Source organism: Perognathus longimembris, chromosome 1 (assembly GCF_023159225.1).
Source record: "Perognathus longimembris pacificus isolate PPM17 chromosome 1, ASM2315922v1, whole genome shotgun sequence".
Lineage (NCBI taxonomy): Eukaryota > Metazoa > Chordata > Mammalia > Rodentia > Heteromyidae > Perognathus > Perognathus longimembris.
In genome coordinates this window covers 162,098,093-162,121,337 of record NC_063161.1, presented here as the reverse complement: position 1 = coordinate 162,121,337, position 23,245 = coordinate 162,098,093, and the positions used below count along the sequence as shown (strand labels likewise).

Sequence of the window (23,245 nt, the reverse complement as noted above, 5' to 3'; positions counted from 1 at the left end):
CGAGGCCCTGCCCGGTGCTCCCCAGTGCTGCCCCACTCGGGGGGGGGCGCTTCCTCCCATCGCCCAAGCTTCACTGCCCCCGGCCCTGTTGGTGCCCCAGGAGCCTGCTCCTGAAGGGGCAGCAGAGCTGGTGGGGGTGAGAAGCGGCCGCCAAGGCCAAGGTAAAGAAACCGGATCTGCCCCGCAGTGGGCTGAGCTCCTCCCCCCCCCCCCCCCCCGCTGGCCAACGGGCTCTAGAGGCGCTCGGAGCGCGGACGCAGGGCTGGGGGGCCGGGGCACAGCGCCTGCCAAGGGGCTTCAGCGGCGGCGGGGCCCTGCCTCCCCCCAGCCGCCCAGCAGGCCACCCCAAGGCTTCTTGCTGTCCCTGGTGCCGGGGGGGCCCACGAAGGCTGGCGTGAGAGTGGGGTTCGGGGGTCCCCCCAGAGGACCCCGAGGCCGCCCTGGTTCCATGCGGCCTCCCATCAGCCCCCGCCTGTGCTGCCCCGCTCGCCGCTCCCTCAGGCCCAGCCAGGCCCTGGGCCAGGAGCCGGCGGGATTGGGGGGCCTGGCCTGGGCTCCCCCACCGTCCCTGGGCTACCCCTTGGGACCCACGAGGGGAGGCAGCAGGGGGCGGAGGACAGGGATAGGAAGAGGAACGTGGAAGGCCCTGGGTTTCCAGCTGAGTCCTGGCGGCCTTCAGCCCTGGGGACTTCGACGGGGGTGGGGCGAGGACCCCCCCGCTGGCTGAGCCCAAAGTGCTCCTGGGGGCGGGGTGGTCTTGGGGCGCCACCGTCCTCTTTCTGGGCTTGCTGGGCACCTGCGGCAGGCTCAGCCCTCTGGGATAGGTGCTTCCACCACGCTGGCATCTGTGGGAGGACCCCCACTCTGGCCTTGTCCCCAGACCTCAGCATGCTCGGCACCCCCACTGCTGCGCAGGCTAGACTGCCCGCTGGAACCCCCACCCCACACAGCTGTCACCCCTGTGGAGTGGGAATGGGGGTGAGCCAGCCCCGAGTGCAGGCTGCAGGCTGCACCCCCATCCCAAAGCCGCCCCCCATCCCGGGGCCGCCCCCCATCCCAAAGCTGCCCCCATCCCGGGGCCACCCCCATCCTAAGGCCGGACCCCCATCCCGAGGCCGGACCCCCATCCCAAAGCCGCCCCCATCCCAAAGCTGCCCCCCATCCCAAAGCCGCCCCCCATCCCAAAGCCGCCCCCCCATCCCGAGGCCGCCCCCATCCCGAGGCCGCCCCCATCCCGAGGCCGGACCCCCATCCCGGGGCTGCCCCCCATCCTGAGGCCGCCCCCCCATCCCGAGGCCGCCCCCCATCCCAAAGCCGCCCCCATCCCAAAGCCGCCCCCCATCCCGGGGCTGCCCCCCATCCCGAGGCCGCCCCCCCATCCCAAAGCCGCCCCCCATCCCAAAGCCGCCCCCATCCCAAAGCCGCCCCCCATCCCGGGGCTGCCCCCCATCCTGAGGCCGCCCCCCCATCCCGGGGCCGCCCCCCATCCCAAAGCCGCCCCCCATCCCAAAGCCGCCCCCCATCCCGGGGCTGCCCCCCATCCCGAGGCCGCCCCCCCATCCCGGGGCTGCCCCCCATCCCAAAGCCGCCCCCCCATCCCGGGGCTGCCCCCCATCCCAAAGCCGCCCCCCATCCCAAAGCCGCCCCCCATCCCAAAGCCGCCCCCCATCCCAAAGCCGCCCCCCATCCTGAGGCCGCCCCCATCCAGAAGCCTCTGCGGCCAGCTCCCCAGGGACACGGGGAGCCCGGAGGGCGGCCTCGGTGGCGGCCCCTGGAGGAGGCGGGCCGGCGGGCCGTCTGAGCACCCTGGCCCCGCAGCCAAGGCGGGGCGCCCCGTCCCCGTGCAGGGCCGCGCGGAGCCCAGCCTGGTCCGGCGGTGCTGGAGAATCGGGGCGCTGAGGTCTTGACCACCCCTGCCCTGCCCCCGCGCCGGGCCACTCACCTGGGGGCCTGGGCCACAGGCTCCGCAGTGGGGAAGACGGGGGGCCGCCGGGGGGCCTGGAGCCTGGCAGGTGACAGCGTGGGAGGGTGGGGGCGGCCACAGGAGCCGAGCCCCCTCCACAGCTCCCACAGGCCCATGCCCAGGGGCCCCCGGCCCCCTCAGACAGAGACGCCCCCCCAGGAGGCAGGGCCCCCCTCAGACAGAGACATCCCCCCCAGGAGGCAGGGCCTCCTCCACAGCTCCCACAGGCCCATGCCCAGGGGCCCCCGCCCCCCTCAGACAGAGACGCCCCCTCCACGGCTCCCACAGGCCCATGCCCAGGGGCCCCCGCCCCCCTCAGACAGAGACGCCCCCTCCACAGCTCCCACAGGCCCATGCCCAGGGGCCCCCGCCCCCCTCAGACAGAGACGCCCCCCCCAGGAGGCAGGGCCCCCCTCAGACAGAGACGCCCCCCAAGAGGCAGGGCCCCCTCCCACCCTCCCTCAGACAGAGATGCCCCCCCCAGGAGGCAGGGCCCCCCTCAGACAGAGACGCCCCCCCAGGAGGCAGGGCCCCCTCCCACCCTCCCTCAGACAGAGATGCCCCCCCCAGGAGGCAGGGCCCCCCTCAGACAGAGATGTTCCCCCCCCAGGAGGCAGGGCCCCCTCCCACCCTCCCTCAGACAGAGATGCCCCCCCAGGAGGCAGGGCCCCCCTCAGACAGAGATGTTCCCCCCCCAGGAGGCAGGGCCCCCTCCCGCCCTCCCTCAGACAGAGATGTTCCCCCCCCAGGAGGCAGGGCCCCCTCCCCCAGGCCTGCTGGCCTTCAAGGAGCAACGTGGGGACAGCCAGTCCTGAAATGAACTCTGGCTGCCAAAACCCCGGGCACACTGCGGGCGGGCGGGCGGCTCCTCCGCTAGAACAAAGCAGGAATGAAGTAGAAACTGAACTCTGGCAGAGATCAAAGCCCAAAGCTGACTGCTGGGAAGAAAGCAAAACCAACCCCACAGGGGGGAGGGAGGGGGCTGGCTGGGCACCAACCTGCTGCCGGGCAGCCGTGGCGGGCACTAAAGAAGAGCAAGCCCGCTGCGGCCTGCAGCCGGGGGGCATTTCCCGAACGCCCTCCCAGCCCTCTGTGAAGGTCCAGGGGCTCCCGTGGGGAGCAGATGCGGGGCCCCCTCGGCGAGACCACGGAGCCAGCAGGCTGTCCCACGCCCGAGTGAGCGCACACCGGGGTGCGACTGGACAATGTCGAGAAGTGGGTGTTGAGGGAGGGTGACGGGGTGGGTTTGATGGGACCCCGAGAGTACGAGTCACAAAGGAACTTCTCTTGTACCCGTGAAGCATGCTCATTTTAAAAAGACACGGGCATTTCAGCGGGGTGGCGGAGCTCGGGCCTGTGGCCTGGTCTCCCGGGAGACGGAGTCCAGGGTCAAGGCGAACCTAGACCGGCCTGATCCGGATGAGCGCTCTCAGTTTGCAGGGGGAATGGAAGGGGCCGGGGTCCCCCCGTGGGGCGCGGGGCACGGTCACAGCTGTGACTCTGGCGTGTGGATTCACAGGGCGACTCTGGAGGGCGGGGCGGGGGGGGCCCGGCGACCCCTCTTCCTCCAGGCCCCTGGGGCTGGGGAAGGACCCCGTGCTCAGCACCACGAGACACAAACGAGCAAACCCCAAACGCGAGCTCGCCTCCCGTGTCCAGCTCTGCCCTGGACGCGCGCACACGCGGGTCGAGCCGGCTCCGGCCTCCCCGCGCCGGGGTCTCTGACCGGGCAGCTGGAGGGGCGCGGGTGGGGGGCAGGCCCGGCCTTCAGCGGGGTCTGCCCGGGGTCCCTGCGGCGAGGGGCGGTGGGCTCGGCAGGGAGAGCGGCGGCGGAAGCCCCGGGCCGCGGGGCCTGGGCGGGAGACGCCCAGGACAGGGGCGGGTGGTGGGGCGGCCCTGCAGCCAGGCCCAGAATCCAGCAGCCTCCGCCCTCCAGGCCAAGAGCTCCCTGGGCCCCGGGGCCGGCTGGACGGGGGAGCAGGGCTCCCGGGCCAAGGTAAAGAACTCGCCGGACGCCCATGGCCAGCTGGCCCTGGGAGGGTCAGCAGCTGCCCCAACAAAGCCCCGCGGGTGGCTCCACACCTCCCGCGGCGGGGGCTGGAACCCGAGACCAGGTGCTGGGGGCAGAGCCCTTGCGGGAGGGGCTGCGGCCACCCTCAGGTCCACGATGCCGGGGCAAAAAACCCACTCCCGCCTCCCTACACAGAGCCAAGAAGCAAGATGGCGTCCGGCAAGACCACGGAAGCCGCAACCCAAACATCCCTGTCTGATGCAGCCCTGCCGGGCCCTCAGAGAGACCGTGGAGAAGGTCGTAGGACAAGACTCACTGCACTGTGTGAGCACGCACACGTGTGTGCATGCGTGTGTGTGCAGGCTCGGGGGTGTGCCAGCCCTGCTGCCGGCCCGGGAACACTCACGCCCTCCCCTCCTCACCCAGCCCAGCCCCCTCCCGCTCACACGAGGCGGGCAGCAAGAGCAGACCCACCTGGGGGAGGCTCGGAGTGGGCCCGCCCCGACCACAGGCTGGAGACAGGAGGAACCAGGCGGGGAGGGCCAGAGCTGGGAGGGTCAGGGCTGGGAGGGCCAGAGGTGGGTCAGAGGTGGGAGGTCAGGGCTGGGAGGGTCAGAGGTGGGTGGGTCAGAGGTGGGAGGTCAGGGCTGGGAGGGTCAGGGCTGGGAGGTCAGAGGTGGGAGGGTCAGGGCTGGGAGGTCAGAGGTGAGAGGGTCAGAGGTGGGAGGGGCAGGGCTGGGAGGTCAGGGCTGGGAGGGTCAGAGGTGGGAGGTCAGGGCTGGGAGGGTCAGAGTTGGGTGGGTCAGAGCTGGGAGGTCAGAGGTGGGAGGGTCAGGGCTGGGAGGTCAGAGGTGAGAGGGTCAGAGGTGGGAGGGTCAGGGCTGGGAGCGTCAGGTGTGGGTGGGTCAGAGGTGAGAGAGTCAGAGGTGAGAGGGTCAGAGGTGGAAGGTCAGGTCTGGGAGGTTCAGAGGTGGGAGGTTCAGAGGTGGGAGGGGCAGGGCAGGGAGGGTCAAAGGTGGGAGGTCAGGGCTTGGAGGGTCAGGAAGCTGTCCCTCGGTCCAGCCCAGGGATACATTTCCACCCGACTCCTTGGGAGGACACGGCCCCGCCTCCTCCATGGCCTCCCCAGGACTGCCCACCACCAGCTGTGCCTGCCGGAGGGCGCAGTGTCCAGTGAGGCACCCAGGGGAAGCTCAGGGCTGTCTGGCAGATGCCCTCCATCCCTTCCCCACATCGGCCCATCTACTCCTGTGGGCACAGCCCTCCTCCCTTCTCCGTGCACTTCCCAGTCAGCCCCCCCCCCAATAATACTTTAAACATTTGAGGGTGGGGGCTGGGAACATGGCCTAGTGGTAGAGTGCTCGCCTCATATACATGAAGCCCTGGGTTCGATTCCCCAGCACCACATATGTAGAAAAGGCCAGAAGGGGTGCAGTGGCTCAAGTGGCAGAGTGCTAGCCTTGAGCAAAAGGAAGCCAGGGACAGTGCTCTCAGGCCCTGAGTCCAAGGCCCAGGACTGGCAAAAAAAAAAAAAAAACTTAAAAAGTTTGAGGACGGGGCTGGGGATATAGCCTAGTGGCAAGAGTGCCTGCCTCGGATACACGAGGCCCTAGGTTCGATTCCCCAGCACCACATATACAGAAAACGGCCAGAAGTGGCGCTGTGGCTCAAGTGGCAGAGTGCTAGCCTTGAGCGGGAAGAAGCCAGGGACAGTGCTCAGGCCCGGAGTCCAAGGCCCAGGACTGGCCAAAAAAAAAAAAATAAAAAAAAATAAAGTTTGAGGACGGCCCAACCCCTCCTCCCAGTGAGAGACCTTCCTTCCACACCCTCATGGACCCCCTTGCCCTCCCCCTGCCCCGGGCATGTCCTCACCAGACTCCGGCCACATTACAATACACAGAGACCTGGACAATGGCAAACAGTCAGTTTCCATACATCCAGGTTTCTTTGCTCCCATTTATTTTTTATTTTACTTTTTTGCCAGTCCTGAGGCTCTCTGCCACTTGAGCCACAGCGCCACCTCTGGCCGTTTTCTATATATGTGGTGCTGGGGAATTGAACCCAAGGCTTCATGTATTTGAGGCAAGCACTCTACAGCTAGGCCACACCCCCAGCCCTCCCTGCCTCTCCTCGAGGGCACCCGCACTGCCGCTGTGCCCTTCCTCTCTGCTTACCTGCTTGCCTGCTTACTCAACAAAGATCCACCAAGTCGCCCAGACATGTGCCCTCTTGGGCAGACGGTGGGCTCAGGATTCAGCCTCGTACGACCCCCCTCCACGCACCCAGGAAGTACTCCATGACCCATTCCTACGCTGATGTGCCCAGCTGGAGGGTCCCACCTCTCTTCCCCGGCCCTGGAAATGGAGCCCTGGCCACCCCATGTGCGCTGCTAGCGAAGAGGTCTGAACACATTCTGTTCCTGGCTCGCTAGCAGTTACTTATCCGTAAGAAACTGTTTGTTAGTAAAAGTTTTGTGTCTTGAGTTTTGCCTTGTATTTTGTGTAGTTCCGCCTGTTTGTCCAGCAACGACTACAGGGTTGTATAGTGCTATGGGCAAAAATGTCTTTTGCCACCCAAATTCCAGAAAAGTTACGTCCAACTTTAATTTTTAAAACCTAAGCACACCTTAAACCTTTCTGTGCACAAGTATATGTGTGTGTAAACATGTTCAAACGAATCTTATTTTAAGACATACAAACTGTCATAGTAAAAAAAAAAGGTCTTCTAGAACAGGAAAGTGCTTTTTGTCTTCAATGTTGATATTTCCTAAAATTATTTGCATTTTGACTTTAATTGTAACGATTATCTGTGGTGCTTGTGACAGATATTAGGAACTAGCCCTCCTGGCGAGGAACTGTTCTTGGGGGATCTGACTCCTTGACGAGGAGGAAGGGCAGCTTGGATTGGGGCTGCGCGTAGAGTAACAGTGAATACCTTGAGGAGAGTCTTTGTGCGGTTCTCAGGTAAGCAAGACTGAGCTGGCTCCTCCAGGCCAGAAGAAACAACGGCTGCAAAGAAGCTCATCAGATTTGGGTACAAACAAATGTGCGTGACACCTGTTTCCTAAGCACGTAACCACCTGGAATACAGAGCTATGAAGACATGAGCTTTTACATTGTTCGTTGTACTCAAAAGGCTTCGTGACATCTACAATGTTTTGATCTAGATTACCATCTTAAAGTGTTACATGCAATTAAAATTAACTAAATTGTTTAATCAGTTACTGTTTGTTTTGTTTTTGTTGCCAGTCCTGGGCCTTGGACTCAGGGCCTGAGCACTGTCCCTGGCTTCTCTTTGCTCAAGGCTAGCACTCTGCCACTTGAGCCACAGCGCCGCTTCTGGACGTTTTCTGTGTATGTGGTGCTGGGGAATCGAACCCAGGGCTTCATGCATGCGCTCTACCACTCGGCCTCAATCTCAGCACTGCCATAATGGAGCCCCCCAGTCTCGTGTCCCACAGGAGCTCAGCCCTCTACCTGCGCGTGTGGCCCGGCCAGCGCCGCGCTCCGCCCGCAAGGCAGCCTGGCAGGTGGCGGCACGGGACCCCTTCCCTTCGTGCGTGACCGCGTGTCTGCGTGACGGTCTCGGGAGGCCTTTCTTCATTCTAGAATCTGCTCGTGTCTCCCTCAAGGAGGCATCACGGCGGGGGGGGGGGGCGTTATGGGGCGCTCCCTCACCCCTGAGCTGCAGCTGTCCGCCCTCGGGTGTGGTCTGGGGCTGCGGCGCCCCTCCATGGCCGGCTCTGGACCACCTCGGGCCTCCCCGGCTACGATGGGCCGGCGGGGGGCAGCCGGTGTGCACAGGCCCTCGGGCGGGGCTGGGCTGGCGTGGAGTCTGAGCGCGCCGAGTGGCTGGTGACCGCGCCCCGCGACCGCGCCCCGCGACCGCGCCCTGCGACTCTGCCCCGTGACTGCGCCCCGCAACCGGGCCCCGCGACCCCGCCCCGTGAGCCATTTGTTTCTCAACAGCTTCCCCACCGGCTGGGCGCCTGGGAACCCGCACTCCGCCCCCTTCCAGCCTGGGCGCCTCCCCTCTGGGCCGGCCCCTCGCCAGCCCCGGGGCTCTGTGGGGTCACACAGTGCTCCAGGGGTGCCGGGCAGCCGGGGCGCTGAGAGTCAGGGGTGTCAGCCAGCCAGGGTGCTGGGAGGGGGTGCTGACAGTCGGGGTGTCAGGCAGCTGGGGTGCTGTCAGTCGGGGTGTCGGGCAGCCAGGGTGCTGGGAGGGGGTGCTGTCAGTCGGGGTGTCGGGCAGCCGGGGTGCTGGGAGGGGGTGCTGTCAGTCGGGGTGTCGGGCAGCCGGGGTGCTGGGAGGGGGTGCTGTCAGTCGGGGTGCGGGCAGCCGGGGTGCTGGGAGGGGGTGCTGTCAGTCGGGGTGTCGTCAGTCGGGGTGTTGGGCAGCCGGGGTGCTGGGAGGGGGTGCTGTCAGTCGGGGTGTCGTCAGTCGGGGTGTTGGGCAGCCGGGGTGCTGGGAGGGGGTGCTGTCAGTCGGGGTGTCGTCAGTCGGGGTGTTGGGCAGACGGGGTGCTGGGAGGGGGTGCTGTCAGTCGGGGTGTCGGGCAGCCGGGGCGCTGGGTGGGGGCGCTGTCAGGGCCCCACAGGGTCAGCAGGACCTCAGTTCTTGCCTCTCAGGCACCCAAAAGCCACACGATGGACGGACGGACGGACGCACTCCGGGTCCCAGGCACGGGGTGTTTATTCCCGGGAGAGCACAGGAGGGCGAGGCCGGGCTGGGGGGGGGGCTCGCACTTCAGCAGCCATGGGGGTGCGGCAGCCAATCTGGAGGGATGGGGACGGAGTTGGAATGGAGGGCAAAGGGGGTAGAGCCCCGGGAGGGCTGGGAGGGACGGGGGGGGGGGGGGACGGCGGGGGGCTGGGCAGGCAGCTTGGAAGTCGGGCAGGACGAGGGGCAAGAAGGGAGGGAAAGCCCTGGCTCCCGCCTGTCATCCTCGCGACTCAGGCGGCTGGGATCCGAGGACCGCGGTTCAAAGCCAGCCTGGGCGGGGGGTCTGTGAGGGTCCCCTAGCTCTAGCTGACTCACCGCAGAGCGGGCTGGAGTGGGGCTGAGGCTCAGGCGGTGAAGCGCTGAGAGCTCAGGGCAAACACGCGGGCCCCGATTTCCAGCCCCGGGACAGGGGGAGGCAGGAGGAGGCCCGGCGGGGATGGCAGGGGATGGGGCTGGGGTCAGAGAGCCCAGGAAAGGGCTCCCTGGGGGTGTGGCCGGGCCCGAGTCCTCCGGAAGCCCCTGTCTAGCCTCGCCCGCGCCCGCAGGCCCCTAGGTGCGTGGCAGAGGCGAGCAGCCTCGCTCAGCGACGTGCAGCGCGTGCGAACGCGGTCCCGAGCGTGCGCCGGGCCAGGGGCTGCCCGGAGCAACCCAAGGCCCTGGCGGGCTGGGGACCCGGGCAGGGGAGGCGCACGGAGGACAAGGAGGCAAGAGAGTAGGAAGGAGGGGACCCAGGACAGGGGCCAGGCGGGGATGGGGTGTCTCGGCCCGGGGGCCCCGGGGAAGGGCCCTCCAGGGGAAAGGAGGCCTGCGGCTCGGTGAGGGAGGAGACCACGGAGCGGTCAGTCCTTCCGCTGGGACTCAGGCCGAGCTCCGCGGACAGGCGGGAGGGGCCGTCCAGACCCGACGCGGGGCCCCCTGAGCGACTCCACCCACCCTCGGGTGCCCACAGACTCCGTGAGGCGCCATCCCATCCTCCACTGCCCACAGAACCCATTACCAGTCATATCTGGGAACACAATGTCCTTCTTGGAGAGGCCCTGGGATAAGGCCAGGCAGCCAAACCTGTCCAGCACCGTGGACGGCAGCCTCCAGTTTCTGCCTGCAGCCAGAGGAGGAAACGTGTCTCTGGGCACCCGGGAGTGGACGATCACCCCCAGAGGTGCCCCCACCCAAGCTCAGGAAGCCCCAGCCCCGAAGGGCAGGGCAGGGGCAGGGGCAGGGGCAGGGGCAGGGGCAGGGCAGGGCAGGGGCGGGCAGGGGCAGGGGCAGGGGCAGGGCAGGGCAGGGGCAGGGGCAGGCAGGCAGGGGCAGGGGCAGGGCGGGGGCAGGGGCAGGGCAGGGGCAGGGGCAGGGGCAGGGCGGAGGCAGGGCAGGGCGGAGGCAGGGCAGGGCGGAGGCAGGGGCAGGGGCAGGGCAGGGGCAGGGGCAGGGCAGGGGCAGGGGCAGGGGCAGGGCGGGGGCGGGGGCAGGGGCAGGGCAGGGGCAGGGGCAGGGGCAGGGCGGGGGCGGGGGCAGGGCAGGGGCAGGGGCAGGGGCAGGGCGGAGGCAGGGCAGGGCGGAGGCAGGGGCAGGGCAGGGGCAGGGGCAGGGGCAGGGGCAGGGGCAGGGGAGGGCAGGGGCAGGAGCAGGGGCAGGGGCAGGGGCAGGGGCAGGGCGGGGGCGGGGGCAGGGCAGGGGCAGGGGCAGGGGCAGGGCGGGGGCGGGGGCAGGGGCAGGGCAGGGGCAGGGGCAGGGGCAGGGCAGAGGAAGGGCAGGGCGGAGGCAGGGGCAGGAGCAGGGGCAGGGGCAGGGGCAGAGGCAGGGGCAGGGCAGGGCAGGGGCTCACCGAGGAGGCTGATTCTGATGACGGTCCGGTTGCCTGTGGTGTGTCTCAGCGACAGCATCAGGGCAAACTTGGTGTAGTCAGTGTCCATCACCCGCATGTCCTCTCGGTGCTCCGGGGAGCCTGAGAGCTGGAATCGTCAGCCCCCCTGGGCGGGGAGCCCCCAGGGCCCCCGCCGCCGGCCCCCAAGGCCCTCACCTTGGCTCTCCACGCTGAACTGCCCTGGCTGGGCGGCCGGCACCATCACGTAGGACCAGGTGTCGCAGCGCCTGCCCCTGGGGAGAGGGTGAGGAGGCTGCCAGGCCCACCCGGCGGCCGCTCCGGAAGGCTCCGCAGCCCTTGGTTCTCTCCCCTGGGCTCGGGGGTCCCAGGCCCCTCCAGGAGGTGGGGCGGGAGAGCCGGGCGACCGGGGCTGGCTGAGCTGGTGGCCCTGCCTGCCCAGCCTTCGGAGGGAACCCGGCACTGCGAGAGGCTTCTCCAAGGAATGAGCTGGTTTTTCTCTTTCTAGTACTGGGATTTGAACTCAGTGCCTCATACTTGTCTGGCGTCCTAGGCTGGCACTCTACTGCTTGAGCCACACCTCCAGCCTGTTTTTTTTGCTTATTATTTTGGAAATGTCGTCTTCTGGAGAGTTCTCTGCACTCAAAGTGAGATTCTCCAGACCTCGGCCTCTTGAGTAGCTAGGATTACAGGCGTGAGCACTGGTACCTGGCCAACTAGCTTTTTAGGTTTTGGGGTTTTTTTGGGGTTTTTTTTGGCCAGTCCTGGGCCTTGGACTCAGGGCCTGAGCACTGTCCCTGGCTTCTTTTTGCTCAGGGCTAGCACTCTGCCACCTGAGCCACAGCGCCACTTCTGGCCATTTTCTATCTATGTAGTGCTGGGGAATCGAACCCAGGGCTTCATGTATATGAGGCAAGCTCTCTACCACTAGGCCATATTCTCAGCCCAGGTGTAGCCCAGGCTGGTCTGGAACTCGTGATCCTCCTGCCTCATCCTCCTCGTTGATTACCGGGGTGCGCCCCCACGGCCGGCTAGGGGTTTTGTTTGGGGAGGCACAGGGGCTGGAACCCAGAGCCTGACACCTGCTGGGCAGGCAGCCCCATTCCCAGAACGCCTGCCCACAGGTGACCACGGGGCTGAGCAGCACAGCTGAGCGCCCCCCCCCCCCCCCCGCAGCCCCGAGCTGGGACAGGCAGATTAGGTGAAAGGGGAACAATAACAAGGAAAACACCCCATTCTAAAGGAAGTGCTGACTGCCATTTTAGCTTCTGCACCCAGCTTGCTTGCTTTAGTTTGTTATAAAAGTGGGTAATGGAAGAACAGAAATGGAACATCAGAGCTAGGGCCGGATATTAAAGGCAGAACTCTGCATCCTTGCTGAAAGCAGAGCCGCATCTCTGCCTCCCTGGGGTTCACCGGGCGGACGGCTTCGCAGAGCGTCACGGACCCCCTTGAAGTTTATCGCCACCGGCACCGAGTTGCTGCGCTAGTCAGAAAGGCTGCCAGCGAGGCCGCTACGTCGCAAAGAAGCTTCCGAGGGTCATCTCTACGAAAAAACCACACCGCGCCGCTCAAGGCCACGTCTGGTTCTTAGGCTATGTTTTGGCTTTTGCCGCGAAGACAGACTATGTGGTACTGCTGCCAGTCTGCTTGTTGGCCCCAACCCCAAGGCTCACCATGCCGCCATGGCCCTCCCATCAGGAACAGCCAGGGCGTGGGGCCACGGGCCTGGAGCTGTGAGCTACGGCGCCTGACGCGTATGTGAAAGAACAAACGGACCCCGAGGTCACGGCGTCAGCACCCAGGAGATTAGGATGCGTGGGTCTCCCAGGGCCGGCCTGTGTGCTCCCCCTCACGAAAACCTACCCCACCCTGGGCATGCGGCCGTTCCTCACCACCCCCAGGGCGAGAGGCCGGCCAGCCGAGAACAGCTCTTAGCTCCTAGTCACGGAGGATCTCGAGTCTCTTTTGAATCTGGGATAAAATAGACTTAAATACTGAAACAGAACTAGGCAGTAAAAGCTGAAAACTCGGGGCTGGGAAGGTGGCCTAGCGGTAGAGTTGCCTGCCTTGCATGCATGAAGCCCTGGGTTCAAGTCCTCAGTTCCACATACACAGAAAAAGCCGGAAGTGGCGCTGTGGCTCAGGTGGCAGAGTGCTGGCCTTGAGCAAAAGGAAGCCAGGGGGGCTGGGCATATAGCCTAGTGGCAAGAGTGCCTGCCTCGGATACACGAGGCCCTAGGTTCGATTCCCCAGCACCACATATACAGAAAACGGCCAGAAGGGGCGCTGTGGCTCAAGTGGCAGAGTGCTAGCCTTGAGCGGGAAGAAGCCAGGGACAGTGCTCAGGCCCTGAGTCCAAGCCCCAGGACTGGCCAAAAAAAAAAAAAAAGGAAGCCAGGGACAGTGCTCAGGCCCTGAGTTCAAGGCCCAGGACTGGCAGGGAAAAAAAAAGCTGAAGACTCAGCAGTAAGCTCCTCTTCCTTTTGCAAGAATAGGGAAACATGAAGGGTGGACCTGTGCCCACCTTCTCCTTAGAGATACTGAAAAGCGACAATCTCTGGGCTGAACACAGTAGCTCACGCCTGTAACCCCAGCCACTCTGGAATCAGGTCTAGAGGGTTGCCGTTTGAGGCCAGCCCAGGCAAAAAGACAGTGAGGCCCAAATGCCAACCCATAAACGGAGGGTGGGGGTGCATGCCTGTCACCCCAGCCACTGAGATCACAGGTAGGAGGCTCCCAGTCCCTTTGCAGACTGTTGTTCTGAGTCAGAGGTCAGAGGTCAGAACCCCCCCCACCCCATGAAGAACCCCCCCCATGCCCACCGAAACCCCGCTCCTCCCCCGCCAGGCCCCCCTCCCCCCCCCTGCCGACAGGTGGAGGCCGAGCCACCCGCCAGGTGAGAGCTGCCCCAGGAGGTCGGGCTGGCCCGTCACCGACCCCCCCATGTCCGCCCGGGGCCCCAGGCCGGGCTCGGCCACCAGCGGCCCCTGCCGGACACTCACCGCTTCATGGCGCTGGAGACCTGGAAGCGGCCGGCGCCGTCCGAGGCGATGGTGGTGGTGAAGGGCCGCAGCAGCGCCCGGTCCTCCTTCCCGTAGCTGTTGCCCGCCAGGCCCAGGACGAACCACTCCCCCTGGAACTGCGGGGCGGGTGAGGGCGGCGCCGCCGGGCCCAGCCCCCCTCCCCCCGGGGGCCCTGTCCGTCCTGGAGGGGGTCCCGGGGCCTCCAGCGCGGGCTGCAGCGGCGTGGGCCGGCCCGCCCCGGCCCGAGGGGTACCTGGTCCTTCTGGAAGCCCCTCATCTGCGTGAACGCCGGCCTGGGGCTGGGCGTCTGGCCCTGCAGGATCTCCGGCAGGCCGAGCAGCAGCCACAGGGCCGCGCGAGGGCTCATCCCGGCAGCGGCCAGGCCTCCGAGGGACGGACGGGACGCGCCGGCCACTGCCAGGCGCCACGGCCCCTCCCCGCCCCCGGGGCGCCCTCCCAGGGGGCTGCGCAGGGAGGCCCGCGGGGCCCGGCCCGGGGCCATCGCTCGGCTCCGCTGCACCCGGCTCGGTGCCCGCTGGCCGCTCCTGTGTCCACACAGGGAGGAAGGGTCCGAGGCCCCCGGCCCGCCCGGCCGCCCTCCACGCCCCAGGACGCGCAGTCCCGGGAAGGGGACGGGCTGTTCCCAGGGCCACAGAGCCGGGCCGGCCAGCCCGGGGGCTCCCCAGGGCACCGGCACGCACCGGACCCTGCGGTCGGCGGAGCCTGCCTGGGGCTGTGGAAGGGAAGTGGGGCGGGGAGGGAAGAGCTGTGGGGCTCCCAGCCGGCTAGGCCGGCCCCCCTGGGGGGGAGGGCCCCCTAAATGGAGCAGGGCCCTGGCGTGGTCCCGCCTAAAAGCAGGCTGGGGGGAAGGGCGAGGACGGGGCCAGGCCCCGCGGCTCTGGCTCTCCTCAGTGAAGGGCAGGGCCAGGTCCCGGGGTCCCCTTCCCTCCCGTGCAGCTGGGGTCCACGGGGGAGGAGCACAGGCTTCTGGCTGGCAGAACTCCCCTGGGCTCCCCTCCCCGACTTCTGTCCACAGGGGCCCCCATCTGGGGCAGGACCCCAGCCTGGCCCCCAGGGCTCAGGTGCTGCGAGGATGGGCTACGTCCGGGCCCAGTTCTGCAGTCCAGGGGCAGCCTGCAGTGTCCTAACTGGTCGTGGTGACCTTCCTCAGGAGATGGCCAGGAAACGCACTGGGGTGGGTTCCTAGCTGGACTTCCGCCCTCGGCCTTCCCCATCCTCCGCTGCCCGGCCAGGAGCCCAGGGAGACGGGGGAGGCTTGGTCGATGCAGACCACTGTGTCACTGTATGGTGTTAGTCAACGCCCAGAGTACGAGGGCCACCCACCCTCCACAGCTCCTGCAGGACTTGCAGGTGGGGCCTCTGGGCCCTGTGCTCCCCCGTTCTCTGAGCTAGCCCAGGGGGCAAGGCCTCGAGAATCAGAAGGTGGTCTGTGGATTTCCCTGTCCAGGACATTCGTGCGGCCGGTCCTCTTCCCAGTGGTCTTGACAGGCAGGGCGCAGACAGCACAAACTTGGCCTTCCCAGGATGTACCGCACACCAGCCCAGCTGGGCACCGCGTCCAGAGGTGGCCAAGCCTCTCCTTACCCAGCCTCCCGGCAGCTGTCCTGCCTCAGGCGCTGGGGCCCTGGGCCTCCAGGAGGGACCGGGGGTCAGCAGAGGCCAGCCCACCCTCTTTCCAGACAAGGCTGCCCTGAGCACCTGGAGCCCAAGGGGCCGGGCTGGGACCCAGTCCTGGGCCCACCGAAGGACGACCAGCAAGCCAGCAGAGGGTCAGAGAAGGACAGAGACACGAAGCAAGGAAACAGCCCTGGGGAGGAGAGCAGGGCCCTGGGGCTTCCAGGGCGAGCATGGGTTTCTACCCCAGCTCCCCAGAGAGAGGTGCCTCAGGTAGCCGAGGGGGCTGGCCGCTCGCTTCCCTCCCCGCCAGCAGGGGGAGCACTGCTTCAGATGGACAGAGGGGACACGGGGAGAACAGTGCTGGCCGCTCGCTTCCCTCCCCGCCAGCAGGGGGAGCACTGGTTCAGATGAACAGAGAGGACTCGCTTCCCCTCCCCGCCAGCAGGGGGAGCACTGGTTCAGATGGACAGAGAGGACATGGGGAGAACAGTGCTGGCCGCTCACTTCCCTCCCCGCCAGCAGGGGGAGCACCGGTTCAGATGGACAGAGGGGACGCTGGCTGCTCACTTCCCCTCCCCGCCAGCAGGGGGAGCACTGGTTCAGATGGACAGAGAGGACATGGGGAGAACGGTGCTGGCCGCTCACTTCCCCTCCTCACCAGCAGGGGGAGCACCGGTTCAGATGGACAGAGAGGACGCTGGCCGCTTGCGTCCCTCCCCGCCAGCAGGGGGAGCACTGGTTCAGATGGACAGAGGGGACACGGGGAGAACAGTGCTGGCCGCTCGCTTCCCCTCCCCGCCAGCAGGGGGAGCACCGGTTCAGATGGACAGAGAGGACGCTGGCCGCTCGCTTCCCCTCCCCGCCGGCAGGGGGCGCACCGGTTCGAGGCGCCGGTTCAGATGGACAGAGAGGACGCTGGCCGCTCGCTTCCCCTCCCCGCCAGCAGGGGGAGCACTGGTTCAGATGGACGGAGAGGACTCGCTTCCCCTCCCCGCCGGCAGGGGGAGCACGGGTTCAGATGGACAGAGGGGACGCTGGCCGCTCACTTCCCCTCCCCACCGGCAGGGGGCGCACCGGTTCGAGGCGCCGGTTCAGATGGACAGAGAGGACACGGGGAGAACGGTGCTGAGGTTTACTGGGGCGCCCCGGGTCACAGCGCCTCTGGGCGCCCGAGGCAGGCGCAGGGGCTCGGGGGTCACGGCGGTCGGCAGCCCCGCCGGCTCAGCTCCTCACCTCTGCGGGAGACACGAGGCTCAGCCGGGCTGCGGGAGCGCGGAGCCCCCGCCTCGGGGCCGGGGCCGCCCCGCCGGCCACTCACCGTCCAGGACGTGGAACTGGTCCGCGGCCGCACAGAAACCTGGGGGCAGGCGCGGTAAGGGAGGGGACCAGGCCGGGCCCCCCGGAACCGACCCGGCGGGGACACTCACCGTACGTGGGGAAGAACACGACCTGCTCCTCCGTCAGGCCGGCCGCCGCCACGCGCCGCTCGAACTCCCCCAGGGCGGCGGCGCTCACGGGCAGGGCGCGGGCTGGGGGCGGGGGGGGGGGGGGGGGGGCTCCTGAGGCCTGGGCGGAGGGCCCGGCCCCGCCCCCAGGCCAGGCCCCGCCCCCCGCCCCTCCCAGCCCCGCCCCCACGCACCGTACAGCTTCACCGACAGCTGCCGCGCCCGCTCCACGTACAGGATGGCGAAGCCCCGGTAGTCGGTGTCGGCCACCACCACGTGCACGGGCCCCCGGGCGCCTGGGGCCGAGGCGGAGCCGCTGTGGGCGTCGCCCCTGCACCCGGGCCCGGCCGCCGGCCCCGGGGTCCCCCCCCGCCCCCGCCCCCCCTCACCTCGGAGCTGGAAGCGGCCCGGGGCGCCCGCGTCTCCGTAGAGCTGGCGCACCTGCCAGCAGATCCCGTCTCTGCAGGGCGGGGGACGAAGCGGCACCCAGGCTCAGGGACCCCAACCCCGGGGGAACCGTGGGGCACACCCACCCAGGATGTCGGCGGGGGGGGGGGGGAGAGGGGAGGGGGAGGGGAAGGGGCGGGGACTCACAGCTTCCGGAAGGTGCTGACGACCATGGCCGCCCCCCGGGGCGCCGCGTGCAGGGCGGTGGCCTCAGCCCCGTGGGCCTGCTCCCGCAGGACGCGGCAAGCGGAGCCCACGGCCACGAGGAGCCACTGGCCTGCAAACTGGGGGCGGGCCAGGAGGGCTTGGGGACCTGAGGGGGCGGGCGGCGGGCCGCCCTCACCCCCGCCCCCCCGCCCGCCCCCCTTCTACCTGCGCGCTGTGGAACCCGGCCTGGGGCTGGAGGGCCGCGACGGCGGGCGCGGGCCCGGGCGGCTTCCTAGGCCTCTGGCCCAGGGCGCCAGCCCACAGGAGCACGGGGACGGCCAGCACGGCCCACCGGGGCAGCATGGCAGCGGGGCCGCCACGGACGGGAGGCGGAGGGAGGGCTGTCCCGGGTCAGGGTCGGAGTCCACTGCCCAGGTCCCTGGAAGCGCCGCCCCGGAAGTCCGGCCCTGTCTCCAGCCAGGGTCCCTGAGCCTTCCGGGAAACCGGCCTTGGCAGGGGGTGGGGGGTGAACACCCCGCCCCGGCGAAGCCCCCGCTGGCCCCTGACTCCCGGTCCAGGTCCGGGGCCCTCTCCCTCGCTCACCCTTCGCCTGGACACCGGTGGCCACGCGGCGGGGGGGGGGGGGAGGAGATGAGCAGAAATGGGGCCGGGGTCTCGAACCCGCGGTTCCACCCCGGGGCCCGGGTGCGTGGCCGCTTCCCCGCCGCGCCGCCAGGGGCACTGTTTCCGCCGAGCCCCGGCACGCGCAGGCGCACCAGGGCGCGCCGGCCGGGAGCCATCGATGCCTCGGCGCTCGAGCGGTCGTGCCTGGCGCCACCATAGAGACGCGGAGCGGCGGCCAGAGCGGCGGGCCGAGCGGCGGCGGCGGAAGCGGGTCCGCGCATCGCAGCGGGCGGAGGCGCCGCGGTGAGTCCCGGCTTCGCGCCCCGCCGCCCGCCGCCGCCGCCGCCAGCCCCGGCCTCCCGGCCCGGCCCCTCCCCGCCCCCCCCCCCCGCGGGCCCCGGCCCGGAGCCAGCTCGGGAGCCCTGCGGTGCCAGGCCAGGCGGGCGCCCCCGGCCCGTCGCTGCGTGGACGTGGAGGCTCCCCGGGCCGACCCCCAGATGCCGCCCGGGGCCCGGGGCCCGGGGAGGTCCGAGGGCCCTGCCTGGAGGAGGCGCCCGGGGGTCCCCGCCGGGTGCGGCCGGCCGGCCCACGCCTCCTGCACCCCCTTAGGGCGTCCCGGGCCCGGGGTCGGCGGAGGGGGTCCCCGAGCCTGAGGCTAGACCGGGGTGGGGCTGCCGCCTGGGGCCGGGGGAAGCTGCCGGTGAGGGCCTGGGGCTCAGAGCGGCCGCTGGTGGTTTCAGGGCCGCCCGGGCAGAATGTCACGATGGACGAGGGGGGCACACCCCTGCTCCCCGACAGCCTCATCTACCAGATCTTCCTCAGCCTGAGCCCCGCCGACCTGCTGGCCGCTGGCCTGGTGTGCCGCCAGTGGCAAGCCGTGTCCCGCGACGAGTTCCTATGGAGGGAGCAGTTCTACCGCTACTACCAGGTGGCCCGCGACGTGCCCCGCCACCCAGGTCAGCGCCTGTCCCGCCCCCAGCGCCCCCAGGCCTGGTAGGAAGCAAGGGCTGGCCCCGACCCAGCCCCCAACTGCAGCCCGGGGCCCTGCTCCCGGCTCACACCTCAGCCCATTTGGGGTCCTGCCTCACGTAGGGGCCACTTCCGGTGGGGAGGGGCCTCTGCGAGCAGGGAGAGCGTACCCCCCCCCCCCACGGCTGACCAGCAGGAACCAAGGGCACAGCGCCTGGACTGTGGGGAGGAAGACGTGGGCCCGGCCCTGATGCTGCTCCCCCTGCCCCCCCCCCAGCGGCCTCGTCCTGGTATGAGGAGTTCCAGCGGCTCTATGACACGGTGCCCTGCGTGGAGGTGCAGACGCTTAAGGAGCACACTGACCAGGTCCTGCACCTCAGCTTCTCCCACTCGGGGTACCAGTTTGCTTCCTGCTCTAAGGACTGCACAGTAAAGGTGAGGGGACTCCACCCAGGCACCCCAACTTGGTCAGGCCAGAGATGAGAGATGGCCACATTCTCTGTGTCAGTGGAGGGGCCGGGTGGTAGGACACGGTACCTGGGAACTGGAGGCCTGGCCCCAGGGCTGCCCAGACCGAGGAGGAAGGAGATGTGCCCATCAGAGCCGCCTCGGGGGCCAGCCGCCATGCTGGTGAGGTCAGGTGCGGTGGGCCAGGGACTAGGTGCAGCGCGCAGGGGCTAGGAGTTCCCGCCCCACGGTGACCGGCAGCCTCTGTGTGGGCCCCGGCTTCCTGTACCAGGGGGGCATGAGGACACCCTGCCACAGGGCCTGGCCAGCCGGTCCTCACTGGCTGGCTTCCCCGGCACAGATCTGGAGCAATGACCTGACCATTTCACTGCTGCACAGCGCAGACATGCGACCCTACAACTGGAGTTACACCCAGTTCTCCCAGTTCAACCGGGACGACTCACTGCTGCTGGCCTCGGGGGTGTTTCTGGGGCCCCACAACTCCTCCTCGGGCGAGATCGCAGTCATCAGCCTAGGTGAGCCTGGGCCTAGGGCCGGGCGGGCCTCTGCAGCCCTGCCAGCCGCCCGCTCGGCCCAGGTGAGCCTGGGCCTTGGGCCGGGCAGCCCTCTGCAGCCCTGCCAGCGGCCCGCTCAGCCCGGCCTTCCCCCAGACTCCTTCGCGCTGCTGTCCCGCGTTCGCAACAAGCCCTACGACGTGTTTGGCTGCTGGCTCACCGAAAGCAGCCTGATCTCGGGGAACCTGCACCGCATCGGAGACATCACCTCCTGCTCTGTGCTGTGGCTCAACAACGCCTTCCAGGTACGGGCACTGGGACCAGAGGGGTGTGGGGGGAGGGCAGGGGAGGGGGCACCAGCCGGTGGACCCATTCTGGGCCCCCTGGCTTGTACCCTGCCCAGGACGTGGAGTCGGAGAATGTCAACGTGGTGAAGCGGCTCTTTAAGATCCAGAATCTCAACGCCAGCACCATCCGCACGGTGATGGTCGCTGACTGCAGCCGTTTCGACAGCCCTGACCTCCTGCTGGACGCAGGGGACCAGGCCGCGCCCGGCTGCCGTGTCTTTGATCTGGGGGGGGACGGTGAGGAAGAAGCGGCTGACGCGACTCTGCCCGGCCCCGGCCGGGCCAAGGGGGGCTCGCGGCCCGCGCTGGACGGCGTGCCGGGCGGGCGCGCCCAGCTGTCCGAGCGCATGCTGGAGACCAGGGTGGCGGAGCTGCTGGCCCAGGGCCGCACCAAGCCGCCCGAGCGCGGCGCCACCGACTCCAGGACCAAGTACCTCATCTTCACCACCGGCTGCCTCACCTACTCGCCACACCAGATCGGTAATGCGGCGCGGGCTGCCCTCCGCCCCTGGGGCGCAGCCCTGGCCACGGGGCCCTTGGCCGTGTGGGGCCGGCGAGTGACGGGCGACCCCCGGGGTTCAGGTCCAGGGCCCCCGTCGAGAGGCGCGGTGGACTCCCGGGGGGACCCGGGGTGCCGGCCGTGACGCTCCAGTGAGCCTCCCGCCCCGGCCTTCCGCAGGCATCAAGCAGATCCTGCCCCACCAGATGACCACGGCGGGGCCGGTGCTGGGCGAGGGCCGCGGCTCCGACGCCTTCTTCGACGCCCTGGACCACGTCATCGACGTGCGCGGGCACATCATCGGCATGGGCCTGTCCCCGGACCACAGGTGGGCCGGGGTCCCCGGGGCGCCCCTGCCCCCGGAGCGGCGGGCCCTCGCGCAGCCCCGCCCTCGCGCAGCCCCGCCCCCGCGCAGCCACGCCCTCGCGCAGCCCCGCCCCCGCGCAGCCACGCCCCCGCACAGCCACGCCCCCGCGCAGCCATGCCCTCGCGCAGCCACGCCCCCGCACAGCCCCGTCTCGCGCAGCCCCGCCCCCGAGCAGCCATGCCCTCGCGCAGCCCCGTCTCGCGCAGCCCCGCCCCCGCGCAGCCACGCCCCCCGCGCAGCCCCGCCTCTGAGCAGCCCCTCCCCTGCGCAGCCATGCCCTCGCGCGGCCACGCCCCCGCGCAGCCACGCCCCACGCGGCCACGCCCTCACGCAGCCCCGCCCCCGCGCAGGTACCTCTACGTGAACAGCCGCGCCTGGCCCCCCGGCTCGGCGGTGGCCGACCCCATGCAGCCGCCCCCCATCGCCGAGGAGATCGACCTGCTGGTGTTCGACCTCAAGACCATGCGCGAGGTGAAGCGGGCCCTGCGGGCGCACCGCGCCTACACGCCCAACGACGAGTGCTTCTTCATCTTCCTGGACGTCAGCCGGGACTTTGTGGCCAGGTGTGGGCCTGGCCGGGCCGCGCCGTCGGGCCCGGGGCTGGGGCGGGGGGGGGGGGGGGGGGCCGGGAGGGGGCGGCGGCCTCACCCCGGCACCGTCTTGCAGCGGGGCTGAGGACCGCCATGGCTACATCTGGGACCGCCACTACAACATCTGCCTGGCCAAGCTGCGGCACGAGGACGTGGTCAACTCCGTGGCCTTCAGCCCCCAGGAGCAGGAGCTGCTGCTGACGGCCAGCGACGACGCCACCATCAAGGCCTGGCGCTCGCCCCGCACCGTGCGCGCGCTCCAGGCGCCCCGCCCGCGCCCGCGCCCCTTCTTCTCCTGGTTCGCCAGCCACAGGCGCTGAAGACGCCCGGGGACGCGGCCCTGCGGTCCTTCACGGAGCCACGGAGACGCTCACAGCGGAGAGGCCTTAGGAGGGCGTCGGCCGACCCCGGCACCAGCGCGCGCGGCGCCCCGCGCACCGAGCCAGCAGGCTTAGCACTAGAGTAGCTACCGGACGGCACCAGAGACCCCACGATGGCCGCCCGGCCGGTTTGGGGTGCCAAGAACCCTGGGGGCCCTGCTCCTTCCCCACTGCTTTCCCCGGGCCTGACGTCCACACGGCCCCCGCGGACCTCCACGTGAGCGTCGGCCGTGGACGCCCCACCCGGGGGGCAGGGGGCCCCTGTGCTGCAGACGCCCCGCCTCGGGGGCTGGTCTGGGCACCCAGGGGGGGCCGGGGGCCCCTGTGCTGCATGTGCGCTTGCCACGTGGTCGGGGCCCTGAATAAACAGCTGGCAACAGCCCCCCGTTTCCCAGCGTGTCTGCGAGGGGCCGGGGCGAGGCCTCTGCCTCCGGTCCTGGGCACGGTGGACCCGTGCGCCGCTGGCCTCCGGGCGCCTAGGTCCCTGTGCGCGCAGCTACCGGGGAGCAGAGGGGCGCCGCCCCACCCAGCCCCGTGCCGCCAGGGCTCAGCTGCTTCAGGGACAAGCTCACTGCACAAGGGCCTTGTGGGGTGCGGGCTGGCGAGGCCCCGGGCTGAGGAAGAGCCGCTCTCGCCGGGGACCTGTCGTGGAAGCCCACCCGGCCCCTTGCCAGCCTCCTCCACCTGGGCCCTCTGGTGATGGCGGCCCACGGAGGGAAGCCGCGGGCTCCAGCAGGGTCCGCCTCCCGTGGGCGCCCGCCATGCAGGCGGCAGGCTGGGTGCAGGGCCTGCGACCGGAACTCGCGCTGAGCTGCGGGACACGGGGCGCCGCGCCTGCCACAGAGCAGAGGCTGCCTCGCGTCCGCCATGCTGGCTGCGGGGCGAGGGGCGGAGGCAGGGGAAGCACCCCCACCCCCACCCCGAGAACAAGCCGAGGTGGCGGGCACGTCCATCAGCTCGGGCCACACAACCCGGGGACCGGGACAGGCAAACCGCGACGCCACCAGACATGGAAGACAGCAGGGAGAAACAAGGACGACCACACAGAAACAAAAACCCACTGCAGGGCTGGGAATGTGGCCCAGTGGGGGGGTGGGGGGCGCTCGCCTAGCGTGCACGAAGCCCTGGGTTCCATTCCTCAGCACCCCAGACACAGAGAAAGCTGGAAGCGGTGCTGTGGCTCAAGTGGCAGAGTGCTAGCCTTGAGCAAAAAGCCAGGGACAGTGCTCAGGCCCAGAGTTCAAGCCCCAGGACTGGCAAAAAAAAAAAAAAAGCACTCTGCAAGG

At 69.1% G+C, this 23,245-nt stretch overlaps 3 protein-coding genes across 5 annotated transcripts; 1 reads left to right on the top strand and 2 right to left on the bottom strand.

Annotated features, from left to right (window-relative positions):
* Nucleotides 1-8,647: 8,647 nt before the first annotated feature.
* On the bottom strand, nucleotides 8,648-13,963 carry Lcn12 (lipocalin 12). 2 transcript variants are annotated; one of them, XM_048346433.1, is made up of 6 exons: nucleotides 13,798-13,963; nucleotides 13,524-13,660; nucleotides 10,717-10,793; nucleotides 10,522-10,641; nucleotides 9,694-9,795; nucleotides 8,648-8,749 (listed from the first exon to the last, which is right to left on the bottom strand). In XM_048346433.1, the coding sequence occupies exons 1-6, from the start codon at nucleotides 13,909-13,911 to the stop codon at nucleotides 8,721-8,723; spliced, it is 579 nt and encodes a 192-aa protein (XP_048202390.1). In that variant the 5' UTR covers nucleotides 13,912-13,963; the 3' UTR covers nucleotides 8,648-8,720. The 2 variants fall into 2 exon arrangements, with proteins under 2 accessions (XP_048202390.1, XP_048202398.1); XM_048346441.1 differs by having other exon boundaries at nucleotides 13,524-13,654.
* A 2,354-nt stretch (nucleotides 13,964-16,317) lies between these two features.
* Nucleotides 16,318-17,642, bottom strand: C8g (complement C8 gamma chain). The gene is made up of 7 exons (XM_048346526.1): nucleotides 17,447-17,642; nucleotides 17,222-17,358; nucleotides 17,017-17,087; nucleotides 16,822-16,923; nucleotides 16,610-16,711; nucleotides 16,501-16,539; nucleotides 16,318-16,417 (listed from the first exon to the last, which is right to left on the bottom strand). Exons 1-7 carry the CDS (start codon nucleotides 17,582-17,584, stop codon nucleotides 16,404-16,406), a joined length of 603 nt encoding a protein of 200 aa, XP_048202483.1. The 5' UTR covers nucleotides 17,585-17,642; the 3' UTR covers nucleotides 16,318-16,403.
* Nucleotides 17,643-18,103: 461 nt separating this feature from the next.
* Fbxw5 (F-box and WD repeat domain containing 5) lies at nucleotides 18,104-22,338 on the top strand. Of its 2 annotated transcripts, XM_048346320.1 has the most exons (9): nucleotides 18,104-18,148; nucleotides 18,586-18,801; nucleotides 19,092-19,249; nucleotides 19,623-19,797; nucleotides 19,933-20,081; nucleotides 20,180-20,603; nucleotides 20,803-20,950; nucleotides 21,340-21,552; nucleotides 21,656-22,338. In XM_048346320.1, exons 2-9 carry the CDS (start codon nucleotides 18,609-18,611, stop codon nucleotides 21,897-21,899), a joined length of 1,704 nt encoding a protein of 567 aa, XP_048202277.1. In that variant the 5' UTR covers nucleotides 18,104-18,148; nucleotides 18,586-18,608; the 3' UTR covers nucleotides 21,900-22,338. The 2 variants fall into 2 exon arrangements, with proteins under 2 accessions (XP_048202277.1, XP_048202286.1); XM_048346329.1 differs by lacking the exons at nucleotides 18,104-18,148; nucleotides 18,586-18,801 and having other exon boundaries at nucleotides 19,108-19,449.
* The last annotated feature ends 907 nt before the right edge of the window (nucleotides 22,339-23,245 follow it).